This window comes from Phaenicophaeus curvirostris, unplaced genomic scaffold, assembly GCF_032191515.1.
Source record: "Phaenicophaeus curvirostris isolate KB17595 unplaced genomic scaffold, BPBGC_Pcur_1.0 scaffold_153, whole genome shotgun sequence".
NCBI lineage: Eukaryota > Metazoa > Chordata > Aves > Cuculiformes > Cuculidae > Phaenicophaeus > Phaenicophaeus curvirostris.
In genome coordinates this window covers 210,176-233,607 of record NW_027206773.1, presented here as the reverse complement: position 1 = coordinate 233,607, position 23,432 = coordinate 210,176, and the positions used below count along the sequence as shown (strand labels likewise).

At 61.4% G+C, this 23,432-nt stretch overlaps 1 protein-coding gene across 1 annotated transcript; it reads left to right on the top strand.

Moving 5' to 3' along the window:
- Window positions 1-539: 539 nt before the first annotated feature.
- On the top strand, window positions 540-22,200 carry POLR2A (RNA polymerase II subunit A). The gene is made up of 29 exons (XM_069882488.1): window positions 540-789; window positions 2,198-2,330; window positions 2,605-2,741; window positions 2,849-3,022; window positions 3,115-3,396; window positions 3,815-3,976; window positions 4,855-5,075; window positions 5,893-6,025; window positions 6,388-6,512; window positions 6,934-7,144; window positions 8,016-8,225; window positions 8,377-8,545; window positions 8,728-8,822; window positions 9,160-9,363; window positions 9,955-10,177; window positions 10,460-10,643; window positions 11,259-11,430; window positions 11,933-12,038; window positions 12,337-12,542; window positions 13,218-13,442; window positions 13,891-14,137; window positions 14,891-14,991; window positions 15,077-15,181; window positions 15,506-15,688; window positions 16,652-16,855; window positions 18,549-18,735; window positions 19,229-19,342; window positions 19,932-20,081; window positions 20,948-22,200. Exons 1-29 carry the CDS (start codon window positions 700-702, stop codon window positions 22,102-22,104), a joined length of 5,910 nt encoding a protein of 1,969 aa, XP_069738589.1. The 5' UTR covers window positions 540-699; the 3' UTR covers window positions 22,105-22,200.
- Window positions 22,201-23,432: the final 1,232 nt, after the last annotated feature.

The window sequence follows — 23,432 nt, the reverse complement described above, 5'->3', positions numbered from 1 at the left end:
CTCTAGGGGGGCCGGAGGGGGGCACTGGGTGCCTCTGGACGGGACTTGAGGTGCTTAGGGCTCCTCTCAGAGGTAGAAAAGACGCTCAGAAGAGAACAAGAGGGCCCTGGAGGAGCTGGAGAAGCGGTGCTGTGCGGTTCAAGGTGGTCTGAACACCTCAGGGGGTAGAACTGGAGGGGACTTGGAGGTCCCTCCGCCTCTCCTCCCTCTCCTCCTCTTCCGCCATTTTGCGATGCCCTGAGCCACCCTCCCCATCTCGCGCTGCCGCGCGGAGGCCACGCCCCTCGTGACCATATAAGGCGATGGGCCCACGCCCCTTATGTCCATAAAAGGCGGTGTCGCCGCGCCGAGGCCACGCCCCCTCCCGAGGTTATAAAAGGCGGGCCCGCCGCGCTGAGGCCGCGTCCATCATCTAGGAAGGGGGGGGGCCTGGCGCTCAGGTCACGCCCCCTCCTCGCTCCTCCTCGGCCCCGCCCCCTCCGAATCTATAAAAGGCGGCGCAGGCGGCAACGCTCCTCAGTCGCGCTGAGGAGCGCGCAGCGGTCGGAGTCAAAATCGAGGGGGAGCTGCGCTCGTGGGGCCGGCGCCCCTGCCCCGTCCAAACCGCTCTGTGTGTGTTTGGGGGCGTTTTCCCCCGTTAAAAGGGGGTTTTCTGGTCGGCAGCAGCGAGCGGCGCGGGGCCGCCTTGCGATCGCCGCCATGCACGGGGGGCCGCCCTCGGGCGACAGCGCCTGCCCCTTGCGCACCATCAAGCGAGTGCAGTTCGGCATCCTCAGCCCTGATGAGATGGTACGGGGGGGGCTGGGGGTATTATGGGGGTAGGAGGAGGAGGCGGCATTGGGGAGGGGGTGCGGGAGTAGGAAATGGCGGCGAGGACAGCGAGAGAGGGGGACAGAGGGGCCCCCGGGGGCGGCTGAGGCGAGGAGCGCCCCCCTGAGGGCGGGGGGTGAGGCTTGGCGGGGAGCTGAGGGGTCTGAGAGGGACTCGGAGGGGTTCTGGGGGGTCACTGGTTGCTGTAGTGGAGAACTGGGTGTCTCTGGGAGCCTCTGGAGAGAAACTGGGGGTCCCTGGGGGCTCTGGGTGGGTCTTGGGGTTCTCTGGAGGGGCACTGGGGGTTCTGGGGGTCTCTGGGAGCTTCTGGGGGGGAGCTGGGTGCTCTGTTGGGGATGTGGGGGTCACTGGGTTCTTCTGGAAGGGACTTGAGTTGCCTTGAAGGGGCTCTGGGCGGCTCTGGGGGGTCTCTGGGAGCCTCTGGAGAGGAACTGGGGGTCTCCAGAGGCCTCTGGAGGGACACTGGGTGGCTCGGAGTCCTCTGGAGTAGTCTTGGGGTGCCCTGGAGGGGCGCTGGGGGTCCCTGGGAGCCTCCAGAGGGGAATTGGGGGTCCCCTGGGGGGCACTGGGGGTCCCTGGGAGCTTCTGGAGGGGAACTGGGGGGCACTGGGTGCTCTGTTGGGGATTTGGGGGTCACGGGGTTCTTCTGGAAGGGACTTGAATCGCCTTGGAGGGGCTCTGGGTGGCTCTGGGTGTCCCTGGGGGCCTCCGGAGGCCTCTGGAGGGACACTGGGTGGCTCGGGGTGCTCTGGAGGAGTCTTGAGGTGCTCTGGAGGGGCACTGGGGGTCCCTGGAGGGAAATTGGGGTCCCTTGGAGGGCAGTGGGTGACTCTGGAAGGGATTTTAGGTGCTATGGGGCCATTCTTAGAGGGGAATCGAAATTCCTAGGGGTCCCTGGGTGTTTCTGGAGGGTAATTGAGGTCCCCTGAGGAGCATTGAAGGGGGGGGCTGCTGGGAGCCTCTGGAGGGGAATTTGGGGTCACTGGGTGCTCTGGGAGGGCACTAGGGGGGTCTGGGGGTCCCTGGGTATCTCTGTGGGAAAATCGGGGTCCCTTGAGGACACTGTGGGCCTATGGGTGGGTCTTGGGGTGCCCTGGGGGGGCACTGGGTTCCTCGGGAGGGGGTGTGTCTTGGGGTGCCCTGGAATCCAAATGGATCCTCTAGGGGTGTTTTGGGGTGCGCCGTACTTGGAGGTTTTAGGGTCCCTTGGAGGGGGGTTGTGGGGGTCGCCTGGGGTGTTTTTGGGGTGTCTGGGGAGGATTTGGGGGTGCCCTGGGGGTCGATGGGTGATTGGGGGGGGCAGGGAAGGGGGGGGGCAGGGTGGTTCCCCCTGTGTTTCAGTTTCCCCTCTTTTCCCCCCTCCCAGAAACGGATGTCGGTGACCGAGGGGGGCATCAAGTACCCCGAAACGACGGAAGGGGGGCGCCCCAAACTGGGGGGGCTCATGGACCCCCGCCAGGGCGTCATCGAGAGGACGGGGCGCTGCCAGACCTGCGCTGGTGAGGGGGGGCTCTTTGACACCCCAAACCCCCTCTTGGGGGAGGGGGGTGGGCTGTTCCCTCTTTTTGGGGGGCTGTTCCCTCTTTTTGGGGGGCTGTTCCCTCTTTTGGGGGCTCTTCGTGGGGAGCACTGTTTTCGGGGGCTTTTTCTTGTGGGGGACACTTTCTTTTTGGGGATGTTGTTCCGTTTTTAGGGGTCTCTTTGATTTTGGGCGGGGAGATTCTCCTCTTTTGGGGGTTTTTCAAATCTCGGGGTCCCCCCCTTGTCTTGCAGGTAACATGACCGAGTGCCCGGGTCACTTTGGCCACATCGAGCTGGCCAAACCCGTCTTCCACGTTGGTTTTTTGGGGAAAACGATGAAGATCCTGCGCTGCGTCTGCTTCTTCTGCTCCAAACTCCTCGTGGACTCGGTGAGACCCCAAAACTGGGGGGGGGGACACCCCAAAAATGGCAAAAACAGCCCCTGGCCCCAAAATAACAGCTCCTGACCCCAAACCGTCTCGTTTTTTTCGCGCAGAACAACCCCAAGATCAAGGACATCCTGGGGAAGTCGAAGGGGCAGCCCAAGAAGCGCCTGACGCACGTCTACGACCTCTGCAAGGGCAAGAACATCTGCGAGGGCGGCGAGGAGATGGATCACAAATTCGGGGTGGAGCAGCCCGAGGGCGACGAGGACCTCACCAAGGAGAAGGTGGGGACTCCCCCACCCCAAAACCCCGGGGACCTGGGGCCTCGTTAACGCCTCGGGTCCTCGTTAGTGCCCCGTGTTTCCCCCCCGTCTAGGGCCACGGTGGCTGCGGGCGGTACCAGCCTCGCATCCGTCGCTCCGGGCTGGAGCTCTACGCCGAGTGGAAACACGTTAACGAGGATTCTCAGGAGAAGAAGATCCTGCTCAGCCCCGAGCGCGTCCACGAGATCTTCAAGCGCATCTCGGACGAGGAATGCTTCGTGCTGGGCATGGACCCCAAATTCGCTCGCCCCGAGTGGATGGTCTGCACGGTGCTGCCCGTCCCGCCTCTCTCCGTCCGCCCCGCCGTCGTCATGCAGGGCTCGGCGCGCAACCAGGTGGGGACCCCAGAGCGGTTTTGGGGTGTCTGGGGGGCCTTGGGGTTCTTAGCAGGCTTCCCTCGGAGGTTTCGGGGGTCTCTGTGTGCATATCGGGGTCTCTAGGGCAGGTTTGGGGATCCCTGGAGCGATATCGGGGTCGCTGGAGGAGGTTTTGGGATTCCCCCGCTGAGTTTTGGGGTGTCCCTCAGTTGTCGGGGTCCAGGGTTGATTTTTCGGGGTCCCCCGGTGCCTTTTGGGGGGGTCTCCCGTTGTCGGGGTCTCCAGCCTGGTGTCCCCAAGGATCCTGGATGGATCCTGCAGGGCTCCCTGCTCTGCAAGGTGCTCCCCCACGGATTTTGGGGTCCCCCCCCCGGATTTTTGGGGTCCCCCCCCCGGATTTTTGGGGTCCCCCCGCTGATTCTGGGGTCCCCCCCAGGACGACTTGACGCACAAGCTGGCCGACATCGTCAAGATCAACAACCAGCTGCGGCGCAACGAGCAGAACGGGGCGGCCGCCCACGTCATCGCCGAGGACGTCAAACTGCTCCAGTTCCACGTGGCGACCATGGTGGATAACGAGCTGCCCGGGCTCCCCAGGGTGAGACGGGACGGGGTGGGATGGGATGGATGGGATGGAGTGAGATGGGATAAGGTGGGATGGAACGGATGAGATAAGAGGAATGGGATGGAATGGAATGGGATGAGATAAGGTGGGATAAGATGGGGTGGGAGGGATGAGATAGGAGGAATGGGAGGGGATGGAATGAGATGGGATAAGATGGGATGGGATGAGATAGGAGGGAATGGGATGGGATGGAATGAGGTGGGATAAGATGGAATGGGAGGGATGAGATAGGAGGGAATGGGATGGGACAGATTGGATTGGACGGGACGGGATGGATGGGACAGACAGGCAGAGATGGGATAAGATGGGATGGGACGGGGTGGATGGGATGGACAGAGTGAGATGGGATGGGATGGGATAAGATGGGATGGGAGGCATAAGATAGGAGGAATGGGATGGGATGGAATGAGATGGGATAAGATGGGATGGGACGGGATGGATGGGATGGACAGAATGAGATGGGATGGGATAAGATGGGATGGGAGGCATGAGATAGGAGGAATGGGATGGGATGGAATGAGATGGGATAAGATGGGATGGGAGGGATGAGATAGGAGGAATGGGATGGGACGGGACAGGAAGGATTGGACGGGATGGATGGGACGGACAGGCTGAGATGGGATGAGATGGACGGGATGGGACAGGACGGGATGGTTGGGATGGGATGGGATGGATTGGACAGGATGGATTGGATTGGATTGGACGGAACAGGATGGATGGGATGGACAGACTGAGATGGGATGAGATGGATGGGATGGGACGGGATGGGTGAGATGGGAGGGGACAGGACGGAGCTGGGGGGAGCCCAGGCCGGGGCTCCGGTCTCTCCTGACCCCGTTTTCCGTCCGCAGGCGATGCAGAAGTCGGGGCGGCCGCTGAAGTCTCTGAAGCAGCGGCTGAAGGGCAAGGAGGGTCGCGTGCGCGGCAACCTGATGGGCAAGCGCGTGGACTTCTCGGCCCGCACGGTCATCACCCCCGACCCCAACCTGGCCATCGACCAGGTGGGCGTCCCCCGCTCCATCGCCGCCAACATGACCTTCGCCGAGATCGTCACCCCCTTCAACATCGACAGGTTGGGCCTCGCGGGGCGGTTGGGGGAAGTTTGGAGGCCCCAGCGTCGCTCTGAGGGGGTCTGGGGGCTTTTGGGGGACATTTGGGGGTGGTTTGGGGTCGTTCTGGAGGCCCCAGGGTCGTTCTGTGGGTGTTGGGGGCTCTTGGGGGATGTTTGGGGGTGGTTTGGGGGCGTTTTGGGGGGCTCGGAGGACGTTTTGGAGGTCACAGGGTCCTTCTGTGGGTGTTTTAGGGGTGTTTGGGGGGCACAGAGGTGTTTTGGGGGTGATGGGAACCTTCTCTGAACCCCAAACCTCCCCCAAAATCCTGAATCTACCCCCTCCAAACTCTGAATCTTGCCCCAAACTTGCAGATTTCCCTCAAATCTCCCCCAAAACCTCAAATATGGCCCCAAATCTTGCCCTCAAACCCCAAATTTCCCACCCAAATCTTCCCTGAACCCCAAACATCCCCCAAAACTCCAAATGTGACTCTGAGTCTTGCTCCTGAACCTCAAATCTTGCCCTCAAACCTCAAATTTCCCACCCAAATGTTCTCTGGACCACAAATCTCCCCCAAAACCCCAAGTGCAACCCCAAATCTTGACCCTGAACCCCAAATTTTGCTCACAAACCTCAAATTTCCCACCCAAATCTTCTCTCAAACCCCACACGTGACCCCAAATCTCGCCCTAACCCCAAATCTTGCTCTCAAACTCCAGATTTCCCTCCCGAATCGTCTTCTGAACCCTGAATCTCTCCCCAAACCCCAAACGTGACCCCGATTCTCCCCCCAAACCCCAAATCTCCCCCTCCAAACCCTCAATTTTCCCCCTGCAGGCTGCAGGAGCTGGTTCGCCGGGGCAACAGCCAATACCCCGGGGCCAAATACATCATCCGCGACAACGGGGATCGCATCGACCTGCGCTTCCACCCCAAACCCAGCGACCTCCACCTCCAGATCGGCTACAAGGTGAGGGCACCCCAATACCGAGCCCGATGCGCCCCAAAACGGCTCCTCCAGGCCCACAGATGACGTCACTGGGGGAGATATGGGGGGGGGGGGGCTGGTGTTTTGGGGCTCAATTCTCCGTTTTGGGGTCTCTCAGGAGCTGAATGTTTGGTTTTGGGGTTCAGTCTCTTATTTTGGGGTCCCTCCGTTTCAAAGCTTGGGGGCTGCTTCATGGTTCTGGGGTTCCCGAGGAGGTGGGAGACGTTTGGGGCCGAACGCTAAGCTTCAGGGTCTCTGAAATGATGGGGTTTTTTGGGTCCGTCTCTGGTTTTGGGGTGTCCCCCCTGGTTTTGGGGTGCAGAGTGACCCCCTCTGTGTCCCAGGTCGAGCGTCACATGTGTGACGGGGACATCGTCATCTTCAACCGCCAACCCACGCTCCACAAAATGTCCATGATGGGTCACCGGGTGCGCATCCTGCCCTGGTCAACCTTCCGCCTCAACCTCAGGTACCCCAAAACCTGCTCGTTCCCCCCCAAAACCTGCTCGTTCCCCCCCAAAACCTGCTCGTTCCCCCCCAAAACCTGCTCGTTCCCCCCCAAAACCTGCTCGTTCCCCCCCAAAACCTGCTCGTTCCCCCCCAAAACCGTGTCTTTTCCCCCCAAAACCGCGTCTTTTCCCCCCAAAACCGCGTCTTCTCACCCCAAAACCGCGTCTTTTCCCCCCAAAACCGCGTCTTTTCCCCCCAAAACCGCGTCTTTTCCCCCCAAAACCGCGTCTTTTCCCCCCAAAACCGCGTCTTTTCCCCCCAAAACCGCGTCTTTTCCCCCCAAAACCGCGTCTTTTCCCCCCAAAACCGCGTCTTTTCCCCCCAAAACCGCGTCTTCTCACCCCAAAACCACGTCTTTTCCCCCCAAACCCGCCCTGCAGCGTCACCACCCCCTACAACGCGGACTTTGACGGGGACGAGATGAACCTGCACCTCCCGCAGTCGCTGGAGACGCGAGCCGAGATCCAGGAGCTGGCGATGGTGCCTCGGATGATCGTCACCCCCCAGTCCAACCGGCCCGTCATGGGCATCGTCCAGGACACCCTCACGGCCGTCCGCAAGTTCACCAAGCGCGACGTCTTCCTCGAGCGCGTGAGTCCCGCCGTTGGGGCCAAAACGGGCCTTTTGGGGGATCCGGGGTCAAAAAACAACAAGTTTGGGGTTCTGGGGTCAACAAAACAGCAAGTTTGGGGGTCCAGGATCAATGAAACAGCAAATTTGGGGCTCCAAGGTCAATAAAATGGGTGTTGGGTAGGTCCAAGGTCAACGAAGCAGCAAATTTGAGGATCCAAGGTCAACGAAACGGCAAGTTTGGGGGTCCGGGGTCAATGAACCAGGGAATTTGGGGCTCCAGGATCAATGGAACAAAAAGTTTGGGGGTCCGGGATTAATGAAACAGCAAGTTTTGGGGGTCCAGGATCAGTGAAAAAGGAAATTTGGGCCTCCAAGATCACCAAACTCTACGTGTTTCTCAAGTTCGTGGATCTGGGGGGCCACGATGGGGATTTGAGGACCAAAATTAGTCTTTTGGGGTGCCAGGGTCACCAAAATGAACCTTTTTTGGGGTTCCAAGCACATTTTCCTCAAGCCGCGTGAGTTTGGAGGGGCCTGATGGAGATTTTGGGGTCAAAAGAGGCGTTTTGAAGGTTCCAAGTTGGACTCGCACAACGTTTTTCTCAAGTGGTTGAGTTTGAGGGCCCCCAACCAAGATTCTGGGGTCTCCATGGTCAACAAGAAGGTTTTGGGTTGTTTGGGAAGGTCCTTATGGAGTCTTCTTGATTAATAGGAAGGTTTTGGGTTGTTTGGAGGCCTCTTTGGGGTGGGAAGGTCCTCGTTGGGGTCTCCTCGATCAATGAGAAGGTTTCGGGTTGCTCTGAGGCGTCTTTGAGGCCGTGGTGGGAAGATCTGGGCTTCTCCTGACCTCCCGGAGGGGCCTGGACGATGGGTTTGGGATCCCTCGCAGGGGGAAGTGATGAACCTGCTGATGTTCCTCTCGACGTGGGACGGGAAGGTGCCTCAACCGGCCATCCTGAAGCCCCGACCGCTCTGGACGGGGAAGCAGATCTTCTCGCTCATCATCCCGGGACACATCAACTGCATCCGGACCCACAGCACCCACCCCGACGACGAGGACAGCGGCCCCTACAAGCACATCTCGCCCGGGGACACCAAGGTGGGACCTGAGGGGGCTTTGAGGAGCTCTGGTGGGACCTGAGGGGGTTTTGAGGGGCTCTGGTGGGGCCTGAGGTGGCTTTGAGGGGCTCTGGTGGGATCTGAGGGGGCTTTGAGGGGCTCAGGTGGGTCCTGAGGTCTCGTGGTGGCAGGTGGTGGTGGAGAACGGCGAGCTGATCATGGGCATCCTCTGCAAGAAGTCCCTGGGCACCTCGGCCGGGTCGCTGGTCCATATCTCCTACCTGGAGATGGGCCACGACACCACCCGCCTCTTCTACAGCAACATCCAAACCGTCATCAACAACTGGCTCCTCATCGAAGGTCAGCGGGGCCTGGGCCACCACCTCCAGGGGGCTTGGGGGGCTCCTGGACCTCGTTCTTCAGGAGAACGTGGACTGTGGGGGCTTGGAGGGCTCCTGGCGTTGGTTTTGGGGTGGGGGAGGCTCTGGTGGGGCCGGGTTTGGGGTGGAGACCTCCCTGACCCCCAGGTTTCTGCCCCGCAGGTCACACCATCGGCATCGGAGACTCCATCGCCGACGCCAAAACCTACCAGGACATCCAGAACACCATCAAGAAGGCCAAGCAGGACGTCATTGAGGTGGGTTGGGGCCTTCACGGGGACATCTTGGGTTCCCACCAGGGAACTGGAGATAGTTTGGGTGCTCCTCAAAGTTTTGGGGTGTCTCCAGTTCCCCTGGAACATCTTGAGATGCCCCAAGGTGTTTGGGTCCCCAAGGATCTCGAGATGTTTTTGAGGAGCTCCTCAAGCTTTTGGGTCCCCAAGGATCTCGAGATGTTTTTGAGGAGCTCCTCAAGCTTTTGGGTCCCCACCAGTGCCCTCAAAAGATCTCGAGGTCCTTGTGGGATCTCCTGGGGGTTCGGGGGGCTCCTCGGTTGAGGATGTTGGGGTGACCTGGAGGCCGGTGGCCCTGCAGGTGATCGAGAAGGCCCACAACAACGAGCTGGAGCCCACGCCGGGGAACACCTTGCGTCAAACCTTCGAGAACCAGGTCAACCGCATCCTCAACGACGCCCGCGACAAAACCGGCTCCTCCGCCCAGAAATCCCTCTCCGAGTACAACAACTTCAAGTCCATGGTGGTGTCGGGCGCCAAGGGCTCCAAGATCAACATCTCCCAGGTGCTGGAGGATCTCGGGGGGCTTTGAGGAGCTCCCTGTGGGATCTTGGAGGGCTCTTGTGGGGCCTGGAGGATCTCGGGGGGCTTTGAGAAGGTCCCTGTGGGGGCTCTTGAGGGGCCTGGAGGTGCCAGGAGGATCTCAGGGTCTTTGAGAAGGTCCCTATGGGGTCTTGGAGAGCTCTTATGGGGCCTGGAGGATCTCAGGGGGCTTTGAGAAGGTCCCTGTGGGGCCTTGGAAGGCTCCTGTGGGGCCTGGAGGTGCCAGAGAGGATCTCGGGGGGCTTTGAGAAAGTCCCTATGGAGTCTCTAGGAGCTCCTATGAGGTCTGAGTGGTGCCAGGAAGATCTCGGGGTGGGTTAAGAAGGTCCCTATGGAGTTTCCAGGAGCTCCTGTGAGGTCCAAGTGGTTCCAGGAGGACCTTGGGCGCCTCTGGGGGACCCCACGGTGCTGGTGGCCGCCACATGGAACATTTCCCACAGCTCCTGGAGCTCCCTCGGGTTGTTGTTCTCGCTGTCTCCGTGATCTCCAGGAGATCCGGTTGGGTCGTGGCGCCACCTCCAAGCTCAAGGTCTTCTCCGCCGCCCTCCCCCAGGTCATCGCCGTGGTGGGACAGCAGAACGTGGAGGGCAAGCGCATCCCCTTCGGCTTCAAGCACCGGACGCTGCCCCATTTCATCAAGGACGACTACGGCCCCGAGAGTCGCGGCTTCGTGGAGAACTCGTACCTGGCCGGCCTCACGCCCACCGAGTTCTTCTTCCACGCGATGGGGGGACGCGAGGGCCTCATCGACACCGCTGTGAAGACAGCTGAGACCGGTCAGCACCGAATCCTCCCCAGATGCCTCCAAAAAACCCTCCCCAGATGCCTCCTGGTGCCCCCCAACGCCCTCCAGGCCCCTCCAACCCTCCCCAGATGCCTCCAAACCCTCTCCAGATGCCTCCTGGTGCCCCCCAACACCCTTCAAGCCCCTCAAACACTCCCCAGATGCCTCCAAACCCTCCTGAGATGCCTCCTGGTGCCCCCCAACGCTCTCCAGGCCCCTCAAACCCTCCCCAGATGCCTCCGTCCCCCCCGTGGTGACCCGGTTGTCCTCTCAGGCTACATCCAGCGGCGTCTGATCAAGTCGATGGAGTCGGTGATGGTCAAATACGACGCCACGGTCCGTAACTCCATCAACCAGGTGGTTCAGCTGCGCTACGGCGAGGACGGGCTGGCGGGAGAGAGCGTCGAGTTCCAGAACCTCGCCACCCTCAAACCCTCCAACAAGGCCTTCGAGAAGAAGTGAGGAGCCTTCTCCAGCTCTTCGGGGGGTGGTGGAATGTCCCACAACCAGGCACCACGGTCCTTGGGAGCTTGGGCGTACGGGGCTGAGCTCATCTTGGGCTCCACCAGCTGCTTCTTCTCCAAGTTGGACCCATCTCGGGGGTCCTTGAGTGGCTCCTTCCCAAATTGGTTCCAGTTTTGGGGTCTCCAAGCTGTTCTTCTCCAAGTTAGGGTCCATCTTGGTGTCCCCAGGGAGCTCCTGCCCCGCTTGGAGCCCCTTTTGATGTCCCTGAGCTGCTCCTTTAGAACTTGGGACGCATTTGGGGCCCTCCAAGCTGTTCTTCTCCAAGTTTGGGTCCATCTTGATGTCCCTGAGCTGCTCCTTTTGAATTTGAGGCCCTCCAAGCGGTTCTTCTCCAAGTTTGGGTCCATCTCGGTGTCCCCCGAGCTGCTTCTCCCCGTGTTGGACCCACGTAGACATCCCCAAGCTGCTTCTCCCCAACTTGAAGCCCCTGTTGATGTCTCCCGAGCTTCTTCTCCCTCCACAACTGCCTTCCCCTCGCTCCTATCTCCTCGCCCCGGTGTCTCCCTGTCCCCGTTGTCTTCTCCACCCGCCGTTTCCGTGTCCCCCAGGTTCAAGTTCGACTACACCAACGAGCGGGCCCTGCGGCGGACGCTGCAGGAGGAGCTGGTCAAGGACATTCTCTCCAACGCCCACATCCAGAACGAGCTCGAACGCGAGTTTGAGAAGATGCGGGAGGACCGCGAGGTCCTCAGGGTCATTTTCCCCACCGGGGACAGCAAGGTGAGACCTTGGGGGGCACCCCTAGCCCCTCAGGAACGTCTCCAGGCCCTCAGGAACGTCTCCAGGCCCTCAGGAACATCTCCAGACCTTCGAGGGCACCTCAGCAGAGCCTCTGAACACCCAGGGGGACGGCCCTGGTGGAGCTCCACCACGTTTTTGAGGGTTGACCACCGTTTTTGGGGTGTTGACCATCAGTTTTTGGGGTGCTGAGCTCCATTTTGAGGATTTTGAGCTCCCATTTAGGGTGTCAACCATTATTTTTGAGGTGTTGACCCCAAGTTTTGAGGTTTTGAGGCCTATTTTAGGGTGCTGGCCCCCATTTTTTAGGGGTTGACCATCATTTTTGAGGTCCTGACCCCCATTGTTGGGGTTTAGACCTCCACTTTTGAGGTCCTGACCCCCATTTTTTGGGTCCTGACCCCCATTTTTGGGGTGTAGACCTCCCTTTTTGGGGTTTTGACCCCTGTTTTTGAGGTCCTGACGCCGCCCTTGGTCCCTGCAGGTCGTGCTCCCCTGTAACCTCCTGCGCATGATCTGGAACGCCCAGAAGATCTTCCACATCAACTCCCGCCTCCCATCTGACCTCCACCCCGTCAAGGTGGTCGAAGGTGAGTCGAGAGGGACAACTGGGACCTCCTGAGAAGGTCTTGGAGGGGGTTTGAGGAACCTCGTGGTCTCCAAGAAGGTCCCAGAGGACTTGGAGGACCCCGGGATCCCTAGGAAGCTGCTGGGGAACTTGTAGAACCTCCGTGATCTCCAGGAGGTTCCACAGGGGTTTGAGGGACCCCATGAGAAGAGTTCTTGGGGGGGTGGTTTGAGGTTCTCCATGATCTCCTGGGGAATTGAGGGACCCGAGAAGGTCCCGGTGGACTCGGAGGGACCCCAGGATCTGGTCGTGTCCCTCAGGGGTGAAGGAGCTGAGCCGGAAGCTGGTGATCGTCAACGGGGACGACCCGCTGAGCCGGCAGGCGCAGGAGAACGCCACCCTGCTCTTCAACATCCACCTGAGGTCCACGCTCTGCAGCCGCCGCATGGTCGAGGAGTTTCGCCTCAGCGGGGAGGCCTTCGACTGGCTCCTGGGGGAGATCGAGTCCAAGTTCAACCAGGCCATCGTGAGCCCGGGGCTAACGGCGGCGCTGGGGACGGGTCTGGAGGCTTCTGGGGGTCCTGGGTGATCCTTGAGGGCATCTGAGGAGGTTTTGAGGGCATCTGAGAGGCTTCTGGGGGTCCTGGGTGATCCTTGAGGGCGTCTGAGGAGGTTTTGAGGGCATCTGAGAGGCTTCTGGGGGTCCTGGGTGATCCTTGAGGGCGTCTGAGGAGGTTTTGAGGGCATCTGAGAGGCTTCTGGGGGTCCTGGGTGATCCTTGAGGGCGTCTGAGGAGGTTTTGAGGGCATCTGAGAGGCTTCTGGGGGTCCTGGGTGATCCTTGAGGGCGTCTGAGGAGGTTTTGAGGGCATCTGAGAGGCTTCTGGGGGTCCTGGGTGATCCTTGAGGGCGTCTGAGGAGGTTTTGAGGGCATCTGAGAGGCTTCTGGGGGTCCTGGGTGATCCTTGAGGGCGTCTGAGGAGGTTTTGAGGGCATCTGAGAGGCTTCTGGGGGTCCTGGGTGATCCTTGAGGGCGTCTGAGGAGGTTTTGAGGGCATCTGAGAGGCTTCTGGGGTCCTGGGTGATCCTTGAGGGCATCTGAGGAGCCAGATCCTGGGTATTCCTGGAGCCACGTCTCGGGGGGGCTTTGTCTCCAGCCCTGGGGTGGTTCTAGAGGCCCCCAACCCCTCGTGTCCCCCCAGGCTCACCCCGGGGAGATGGTTGGAGCTCTTGCTGCTCAATCTCTTGGAGAACCGGCCACCCAGATGACCCTCAACACTTTCCACTACGCCGGCGTCTCAGCCAAGAACGTCACGCTGGGCGTCCCGCGCCTCAAGGAGCTCATCAACATCTCCAAGAAGCCCAAGACGCCCTCGCTCACCGTCTTCCTGCTGGGCCAGAGCGCCCGGGACGCCGAGAGAGCCAAGGTGGGGACGGGGACACCCGGGGTGGGGCCAGGAGAAGGAACCGGGGGGCCTCCTGGTGGCCTCGAAGCCCTAGAAGGTCAACAGGGCCTGGGGTGGCCTTGTGGCTTCATCTTCTCATGGTGGCTCCGCAGCTTCATGGTCTCACAGCCACGTGGCTGTTCCTCACTCTCCACGTTCTCTTCTCACATTCTCCACCTCAACGTTCTCCATCCCCTCCAACGTTCTCCATCCCCTCCAACGTTCTCCATCCCCTCCAACGTTCTCCATCCCCTCCAACGTTCTCCATCCCCTCCAACGTTCTCCATCCCCTCCACGTTTCCATCCTCCCACGTTCTCCACCCCAACCCCATATTCTCCACTCCAACCTTCTCCAGTGCCACGTTCTCCACCCCAACCCCCCGTTCTCTCACGTTCTCCCACGTTCTCCAGCGTCTCCGTGTCCCCCCAGGACATCCTGTGCCGCCTGGAGCACACGACCCTGCGCAAGGTGACGGCCAACACCGCCATCTACTACGACCCCAACCCTCAGAGCACGGTGGTGGCCGAGGACCAGGAGTGGGTCAACGTCTACTACGAGATGCCCGACTTCGACGTCAGCCGCATCTCCCCGTGGCTGCTCCGCGTCGAGCTCGACCGCAAGCACATGACCGACCGCAAACTCACCATGGAGCAGATCGCCGAGAAGATCAACGCGGGTGGGTCTGGCGGGGGGGGCTTCGAGGGGTCCTCGGGGCATCTGAGAGGCTTCAGGGGGGTCCTGGGTGATCCTTGAGGGCATCTGAGGGGCTTCGGGGGGTCCTGGGTGATCATTGAGGGCATCTGAGGAGGTTTTGAGGGTCCTGAGGGCATCTGAGAGGCTTCGGGGCGTCCTGGGTGATTATTGAGGCCTTCTGAGGAGGTTTTACGGGGTCTTGAGGGCATCTGAGAGGCTTTTGGGGATGCTAGGTGATCCTTGAAGGCATCTGAAGGGCTTTGGAGGGTCCTGAGGGCATCTCAGAGGCTTCTGGGGGTCCTTAGTGAGCCTTGAGGGCATCTGAGAGGCTTCTGAGGGTCCTGGGTGATCATTGAGGGCATCTGAGGGGCTTCTGAGGGTCCTTGGTGAGCCTCGAGGGCATCTGAGAGGCTCTGAGGATCCTGGGTGATCATTGAGGGCATCTGAGTGGCTTTAAGAGGTCCTTAGTGAGTCTTGAGGGCATCTGATAGGATTTTAGGGGTCCTGGATGAGCCTTGAAGGCATCTGAGGGGCTTTTGGGGCTCCTGGCTGATCATTGAGGGCGTCTGGGGGGCTTTTGATGGTTCTAGGTGAGCACGGAAGGTCTCTGGGGGGTTGTGGATGAGCCTCGAGGGCGTCTGGAAGCCCTCCAGGAGCTCCTGGGTGAGCGTGGAGGTCCCTGGGTGGCCTCGGGGTGGGGAGGTGACCCCGACGTCCCCTCGCGTCCCACCTCCAGGCTTCGGAGACGACCTCAACTGCATCTTCAACGACGACAACGCCGAGAAGCTGGTTCTGCGCATCCGCATCATGAACAGCGACGAGAACAAGATGCAGGAGGTGGGACTCGAAGGTCCTCGGGGTTCGGGGGAGGGCGGTGGCCCAGGCTGGAGGTGGTCACCTCGCTCTTCTCCTCGTCCCCCAGGAGGAGGAGGTGGTGGACAAGATGGACGACGACGTCTTCTTACGCTGCATCGAGTCCAACATGCTGACGGACATGACGCTGCAGGGGATCGAGCAGATCAGCAAGGTGGGACCTGGGGGCCTCCACGGGGACCTTGAGGGGGTTCAGGATGAATTTTAGGGGTTCAGAACGACTTCTAGGGAGTCCAGAACATCCGTGGTGACGTCTGGAGGCACCTCAAGGAGGTCCCTGACTGCCTGGGATGTTCTGTGGGTGCTCCTACGGGCACCAAGGCTCCTGTGGATGCCGAGGAGCTCTTGAGGTTCTCCATGGGGACCTCGAGGAGGTCTGGGATGACCCTTAGAAGGTCCATCTGCCCGGGGTGACCCTTGGAGATGGGTTTGAAGGTCCATGAGTGGCCCCTGAGGGTGACCCCGTGTCCCTGTGCAGGTCTACATGCACCTCCCGCAGACGGACAACAAGAAGAAGATCATCATCACCGAGGACGGGGAGTTCAAGGCTCTCCAGGAGTGGATCCTGGAGACGGACGGCGTCAGCCTCATGAGGGTCCTCAGCGAGAAGGACGTGGACCCCGTCCGCACCACCTCCAACGACATCGTGGAGATCTTCACCGTGAGTCCTGGGCCTCTGGGTCCTCGGGTTCTTGGATGCCTGGGTCCAGGGGTGGTGGAGATCCTGGACCTCTGGGTCCTTGGGTTCCTGGACCTCTGTGTGCTCCGGTTCCTGGTTCCAAGGGTGGTGGAGATCCTGGACCTCTGGGTCCTCTGGCTCCTGGGCTCCTGGTTCCAAGGGTGGTGGAGATCCTGAACCTCTGGGTCCTTGGGTTCCTGGTTCCAAGGGTGGTGGAGATCCTGGACCTCTGGGTCCTTGGGTTCCTGGACCTCTGTGTGCTCCGGTTCCTGGGTTCCTGGTTCCAAGGGTGGTGGAGATCCTGGACCTCTGGGTCCTCTGGCTCCTGGGCTCCTGGTTCCAAGGGTGGTGGAGATCCTGAACCTCTGGGTCCTTGGGTTCCTGGACCTCTGTGTGCTCCGGTTCCTGGGTTCCTGGTTCCAAGGGTGGTGGAGATCCTGAACCTCTGGGTCCTTGGGCTCCTGGTTCCAAGGGTGGTGGAGATCCTGGACCTCTGGGTCCTTGGGTTCCTGGACCTCTGTGTGCTCCGGTTCCTGGGTTCCTGGTTCCAAGGGTGGTGGAGATCCTGGACCTCTGGGTCCTTGGGTTCCTGGTTCCAAGGGTGGTGGAGATCCTGGACCTCTGGGTCCTCTGGCTCCTGGGCTCCTGGTTCCAAGGGTGGTGGAGATCCTGAACCTCTGGGTCCTTGGGTTCCTGGTTCCAAGGGTGGTGGAGATCCTGGACCTCTGGGTCCTTGGGTTCCTGGTTCCAAGGGTGGTGGAGATCCTGGACCTCTGGGTCCTCTGGCTTCTGGACTCCTGGTTCCAAGGGTGGTGGGGATCCTGGACCTCGAGTTCCTGGGCTCCTGGTTCCAAGGGTGGTGGAGATCCTGAACCTCTGGGTCCTTGGGTTCCTGGTTCCATGGTTGGTGGAGCTCCTGGCCACCTGCCGTGCCGTGTCGCGCAGGTGCTGGGGATCGAGGCCGTGCGCAAGGCCCTGGAGCGCGAGCTCTACCACGTCATCTCCTTCGACGGCTCCTACGTCAACTACCGGCACCTGGCGCTGCTCTGCGACACCATGACCTCGCGGGGCCACCTCATGGCCATCACCCGGCACGGCGTCAACCGCCAGGACACGGGGCCCCTCATGAAATGCTCCTTCGAGGAGACGGTGCGGGAGCCGGGGCTGGAGGGGGTGTGGGGGCACCTGGAGGAGGTTTGGGAGCACCTGGAGCAGGTTGGGACCTCCTGGAGGAGGTTTGGGAGCACCTAGAGGAAGGTTTGGAGGTTCTGTATAAAGATTGGAGCACCTAGAGGAGGTTTGGGGGCACCTGGAGGAGGTTTGGAGCACCTCGATTTGATTTGGGAGCATCTGGAACAGGTTGGGAGCTCCTGGAGGGGGTTTGGGGGCACCTGGAGGAGGTTTGGGGGCACCTGGAGGAGGTTTGGGGTCACCTGGAGGAGGTTTAGGGGCTCCTGTATAAGGTTTGGTGGCTCCTGGAGGAGGTTTGGGAGCACCTAGAGAAAGGTTTGGAGCTTCTGTATAAGGTTTGGGGGCACCTGGAGGAGGTTTGGAGCACCTCGATTTGATTTGGGAGCATCTGGAGTAGGTTTGGGAGCTCCTGGATAAGGTTTGGAGCATCTGGAACAGGTTGGGAGCTCCTGGAGGGGGGTTGGGAGCATCTAGAGCAGGTTGGGGGCTCCTGGAGGAGGTTTGAGGACACCTGGAGGAGGTTTGGAGCTCCTGTATAAGATTTGGGGGCACCTGGAGGAGGTTTAGGGGCTCCTGTATAAGGTTTGGGGTCACCTGGAGGAGGTTTGGAGCTCCTGTATAAGGTTTGGGGGCTCCTGGAGGAGGTTTGGGAGCACCTAGAGAAAGATTTGGAGCTTCTGTATAAAGTTTGGGGGCACCTGGAGGAGGTTTGGAGCACCTCGATTTGATTTGGGAGCTCCTGGAGGGGGTTTGGGAGCATCTAGAGCAGGTTGGGGGCTCCTGGAGGAGGTTTTGGGGGCTCCTGTATAAGGTTTGGAGCACCTGGAGTAGATCTGGGGGCTCCTGTATAAGGTTTGGGGTCACCTGGAGGAGGTTTGGAGCTCCTGTATAAGGTTTGGGGTCACCTGGAGGAGGTTTGGAGCTCCTGTATAAGGTTTGGGGTCACCTGGAGGAGGTTTGGGGCTTCTGTATAAGGTTTGGGAGCTCCTGGAGGAGGTTTGGAGCTCCTGTATAAGGTTTGGGGTCACCTGGAGGAGGTTTGGAGCTCCTGTGTAAGGTTTGGGGTCACCTGGAGGAGGTTTGGAGCACCTGGAGTAGTTTTGGGGTCACCTGGAGGAGGTTTGGAGCTCCTCTATAAGGTTTGGGAGCTCCTGGAGGAGGTTTGGGGCTCCTGTATAAGGTTTGGGGGCACCTGGAGGAGGTTTGGAGCTCCTGTATAAGGTTTGGGGGCACCTGGAGGAGGTTTGGAGCACCTGGAGTAGTTTTGGGGACTCCTGGAGGAGGTTTGGGGCTCCTGTATAAGGTTTGGGGGCACCTGGAGGAGGTTTGGAGCTTCTGTATAAGGTTTGGGAGCTCCTGGAGGAGGTTTGGAGCACCTGGAGGAGGTTTTGGGGGCACTTGGAGGAGGTTTCAGGCTCCTGTAGGAGGTTTGGAGCACCTGGAGTAGTTTTGGGGACTCCTGGAGGAGGTTTGGGGCTCCTGTATAAGGTTTGGGGGCTCCTGTATAAGGTTTGGGGGCACCTGGAGGAGGTTTGGGGCACCTGGAGGAGGTTTGGGGGCACCTGGAGGAGGTTTGGGTCACCTGGAGGAGATCCGAGGGCTGGAAGTGGCTGTTTTGTGGTCCTGGAGGTGGCTTTGGGGTCCCCCGCAGGTGGACGTCCTGATGGAGGCGGCGGCGCACGGCGAGAGCGACCCCATGAAGGGCGTCTCCGAGAACATCATGTTGGGCCAGTTGGCACCCGCCGGCACCGGCTGCTTCGACCTCCTCCTGGACGCCGAGAAGTGCAAACACGGCATGGAGATCCCCAGCGCCCTCCCGGGACTCGGCGTCGGCGGCCGTGAGTCTCACTGGGGCACGAGGACCAGACCTTGAGGTTCCTCAAGGCTCCGAACCCCTGGATCCCGTGGGATCGAAGGGTCGTGGGTGGTGGCACCAAGAACCTTGACGTCATGATGGAGGCCACGCCTCAACCCGAGATGTTTGGGGTGCTCCTGGCTGCCTCGGGGCAGGAAGGAGGCCCAGATGTTGAGGTTCCTCAAGGCTCCGAACCCCTGGATCCCATGGGAATGAAGGGATGTGGGTGGCAGCACTGAGAACCTTGAGGTCTTCATGAAGGCCACCCCCCAACCCGAGATGTTTGGGGCGCTCCTGGCTGCCTCGGGGCCCCAAGGAGACCTTGAGGTTCCTCAAGGCCCAGATGTTGAGGTTCCTCAAGGCCCCGAAGCCCTGGATCCCGTGGGAATGAAGGGTCGTGGGTGGTGGCGCCGAGAACCTCGAGGTCCTCATGGAGGTGCCGCCCCCCGATCCGAGATGTTTGGGTGTCTCCGCAGCCACCGGCATGTTCTTCGGGTCGGCCCCCAGCCCCATGGGGAGCCTCTCGCCCTCCATGACCCCCTGGAACCAGGGAGCCACCCCGGCCTACGGGGCCTGGTCCCCCAGTGTCGGTGAGTGACTGGGAGCACTGGGGGGGCCGGGGTTGGGGTTCAGGCTCAGTTTGGGACTCAGTTTGGGGGTTCAGGCTTTGTTTTGGGGTCATTTGGGGGGTTCAGGCTTGGTTTCGAGCTCAGTTTTGGGGGTTCAGGCTCAGTTTCAGGCTTCATGCTCAGTTTCAAGCTCAGTTTTGGGGGTTCCAGCTTGATTTTGGGCTTGTTTTGCGGGTTCAGGCTTTGTTTGGGGGGTTCAGGCTCGGTTTTGGGGTTCCAGCTTGGTTTGGGACTCAGTTTTGGGGGTTCAGGCTCAGTTTTGGGCTCAGTTTGGGAAGTTCAGGCTCAGTTTGAGGGGTTTCGGGCTCAGTTTTGGGGTTCAGCCACAGTTTGGGGGGTTTGGGGCTCAGTTTTGGGGTAATTTTGGGGGTTCAGGCTCAGTTTTAGCGTTCAGGCTCAGTTTTGACCTCAGTTTGGGGGGTTCGGGCTCAGTTTTGGGGTCAATTTTGGGGGTTCTGGCTCGGGTTTGGGCTGGTTTTTGGGGTTCCGGCTGGTTTTCGGGGTTCGGGGTCGTTGCGGTTTTGGGGTTCAGCCTCTTGTCTCTCCGCAGGCAGCGGGATGACCCCCGGGGGCGCCGGCTTCTCGCCCAGCGCGGCCTCGGACGCCAGCGGCTTCAGCCCCGGCTACAGCCCCGCCTGGTCGCCCACCCCGGGCTCCCCCGGCTCCCCCGGCCCCTCCAGCCCCTACATCCCCTCCCCGGGTGAGTCTCCGAGCCCCCCAAAACCCCGCAGAGCCCCCCAACATCCCCCTAGTGCCCCGTGGACCCTCCCCCGGCCCCTCCAGCCCCTCCCCGGCTGAGTCACCGCGACCCACGGAGCCCCCCAGAGCCCCCCCAGTGCCCCATAGGGGCCCCCCAAGACCCCTAGAACACCCCCCAGAGCCCCCCAGTGCTCCGTAGGGCCCCCCAATACTCCCTCAGTGCCCCAGGGGGACCCCCAAGACCCCTAGAACACCCCACAGAGCCCCCCAGTGCTCCGTAGGGCCCCCCAATACTCCCTCAGTGCCCCAGGGGGGACCCCCAAGACCCCTAGAACACCCCCCAGAGCCCCCCAATACTCCCTCAGTGCCCCAGGGGGACCCCCAAGACCCCTAGAACACCCCCCAGAGCCCCCCAATACTCCCTCAGTGCCCCAGGGGGGACCCCGAAGAGCCCTAGAACACCCCCCAGTGCTCCATAGGGCCCCCCAATACTCCCTCAGTGCCCCAGGGGGACCCGCAAGACCCCTAGAACACCCCCCAGAGCCCCCCAATACTCCCTCAGTGCCCCATGGGGGCCCCCCAAGACCCCTAGAACAACCCCCAGAGCCCCCCAATACTCCCTCAGTGCCTCAGGGGGGACCCCCAAGACCCCTAGAACACCTCCCAGTGCCCCGTAGGGCCCCCAAATACTCCCTCAGGGCCCCCCCCAAGACCCCTAGAACACCCCCCAGAGCCCCCCAGTGCTCCATAGGGCCCCCCAATACTCCCTCAGTGCCCCAGGGGGCCCCCCAAGACCCCTAGAACACCCCCCAGTGCCCCCCAGAGCCTCCCAGCCCCCCCCGACTGACTGTCTCTGTCCCCCCGCAGGTGGCGCGATGTCCCCGAGCTACAGCCCCACGTCCCCGGCCTACGAGCCGCGCTCGCCCGGGGGCTACACCCCCCAGAGCCCCAGTTACAGCCCCACGTCTCCCAGTTACAGCCCCACCTCACCCAGTTACAGCCCCACCAGCCCCAACTACAGCCCCACCTCGCCCAGTTACAGCCCCACGTCCCCCAGTTACAGCCCCACCTCTCCCAGTTACAGCCCGACTTCTCCCAGTTACAGCCCCACCTCTCCCAGTTACAGCCCGACGTCTCCCAGCTACAGCCCGACGTCTCCCAGCTACAGCCCAACCTCTCCCAGTTACAGCCCCACTTCTCCCAGTTACAGCCCCACCTCGCCCAGCTACAGCCCCACCTCTCCCAGTTACAGTCCAACCTCACCCAGCTACAGCCCCACGTCACCCAGCTACAGCCCCACTTCTCCCAGTTACAGCCCCACCTCTCCCAGCTACAGCCCGACCAGCCCCAACTACAGCCCCACCAGCCCCAACTACACCCCGACCTCTCCCAGCTACAGCCCCACTTCTCCCAGTTACAGCCCCACCAGCCCCAACTACACCCCGACCTCCCCCAACTACAGCCCCACCTCTCCCAGCTACAGCCCCACCTCTCCCAGTTACAGCCCCACCTCTCCCAGTTACTCCCCCTCCAGCCCCCGCTACACCCCCCAGTCGCCCACCTACACCCCCAGCTCGCCCAGTTACAGCCCCAGCTCCCCCAGTTACAGCCCCACGTCCCCCAAGTACACCCCGACCAGCCCCAGCTACAGCCCCAGCTCCCCCGAGTACACCCCGACCAGCCCCAAGTACAGCCCCACGTCCCCCAAGTACAGCCCCACGTCCCCCAAGTACAGCCCCACGTCGCCCACCTACAGCCCCACCACCCCCAAGTACAGCCCCACGTCGCCCACCTACAGCCCCACGTCGCCCGTCTACACCCCGACCAGCCCCAAGTACAGCCCCACGTCGCCCACCTACAGCCCCACGTCCCCCAAGTACAGCCCCACGTCCCCCACCTACAGCCCCACCAGCCCCAAAGGCTCCACCTACAGCCCCACGTCCCCCGGCTACAGCCCCACGTCGCCCACCTACAGCCTCACCAGCCCGGCCATCAGCCCCGACGACAGCGACGACGACAACTGAGCCCGGGGCGCTCGGCTGTCCCCCTCCCGCCTGGGGGTCACCCCCTCGCCGCGGGGGGCTGACAAAGAGGGGGGTGACCCCCACGTCGGGGGGGTGAGCGAGCCACAGGGGACCCCCAAGGCGGGGGGGCGGCGTTGAAATCGGGGTCAGCCCCAAGCTGGGGGGTGACCCCCAAGTCCCAGAGTGACCCCTAAGCTGGGGGGTGATATTAACATAAGGGTCATCCCCAAGCTGGGGAGTGACCCCCAAGTCCTAAAGTGACCCCTAAATCGGGGGGGACCCCTAAATCGGGGGGACCCCTAACTTGGGAGGCGTTTTCAAGGCATCAAGCGAGCCTCAAGTCGCAGAGTGACCCCTAAATTGGAGTTTGACCCCCAAGTTTGGGGGGTGACGTCGAAATCGGGGTCGTTTCCAAGCTGGGGAGTGACCCCCAAGTCCCAAAGGGACCCCTAAATTGGGGGCTGACCCCCAAGTGGGGGGGTGACATCGAAATCGGGGTCGCTTCCAAGTTCTGGAGTGACCCCGAAGTTGGGGGGTGAACCCCTAAGGGGGGGGTGACCTCAAAATGGGGAGGTCCCCCCAAAATTGGTGTCTGACAAGTTTAGAGGGGGGGGTGACCCTTAAGTTGTGGGGCACCCACTGAATTGGTGGGGGGGGGGGGGGGGGGAGCTCTTTTAGGGTGGCAGGGGCCGCATTTAGGGGGGGTTTGGTGTAATTTATGGGTGTCGTTAATTAAGGAGGAGGGGTTAATTAGGGGCGTTAATTAAGGGGGTCGGGAGGGGGGTGGGATTTTGGGGGGGGCGGGTTTTGCTTCGGATCAATAAAATTTTACTCCTTTTCAGCTCGGAATTTGGGGGGTTTGGGGCGCGGAGTGGCGGGGACCACTGCCCAGTCCCTCCCAGTGCCCCCCAGTCCCTCCCAGTGCCCCCCAGTTCCCCTCCCAGTAACCCCAGTCCCTCCCAGTAACCCCAGTCCCTCCCAGTGCCCCCGCCAGGGGCCCAGTAGCTGGAAGAGGTTGCCTGGTGCTGGGAGGGGTATATTAAGGGGGGGAGTGGGGACTGGAACGGACTGGGGGGCACTGGGAGGGGACTGGGGTTACTGGGAGGGGACTGGGGGGCACTGGGAGGGGAAATGGGAAGGATTGGGAGGGAATGGGGGGCACTGGGAGGGGACTGGGGTTACTGGGAGGGGAAATGGGAGGGACTGGGGGGCACTGGGAGGGGACTGGGGTTACTGGGAGGGAAAAAGGGAGGGACTGGGGGGCACTGGGAGGGGACTGGGGTTACTGAGAGGGGAAATGGGAAGGATTGGGAGGGACTGGGAGGGGA

Excerpts from the sequence above, each read along its gene's own strand:
- POLR2A (XM_069882488.1), top strand. The coding sequence starts at position 700 with ATGCACGGGGGGCCGCCCTCGGGCGACAGCGCCTGCCCCTTGCGCACC. Across the intron at positions 9,364-9,954 it reads CCAAGATCAACATCTCCCAG|GTCATCGCCGTGGTGGGACA; the intron begins GTGCTGGAGGAT and ends GCCCTCCCCCAG. Across the intron at positions 12,543-13,217 it reads CCAAGTTCAACCAGGCCATC|GCTCACCCCGGGGAGATGGT; the intron begins GTGAGCCCGGGG and ends GTGTCCCCCCAG.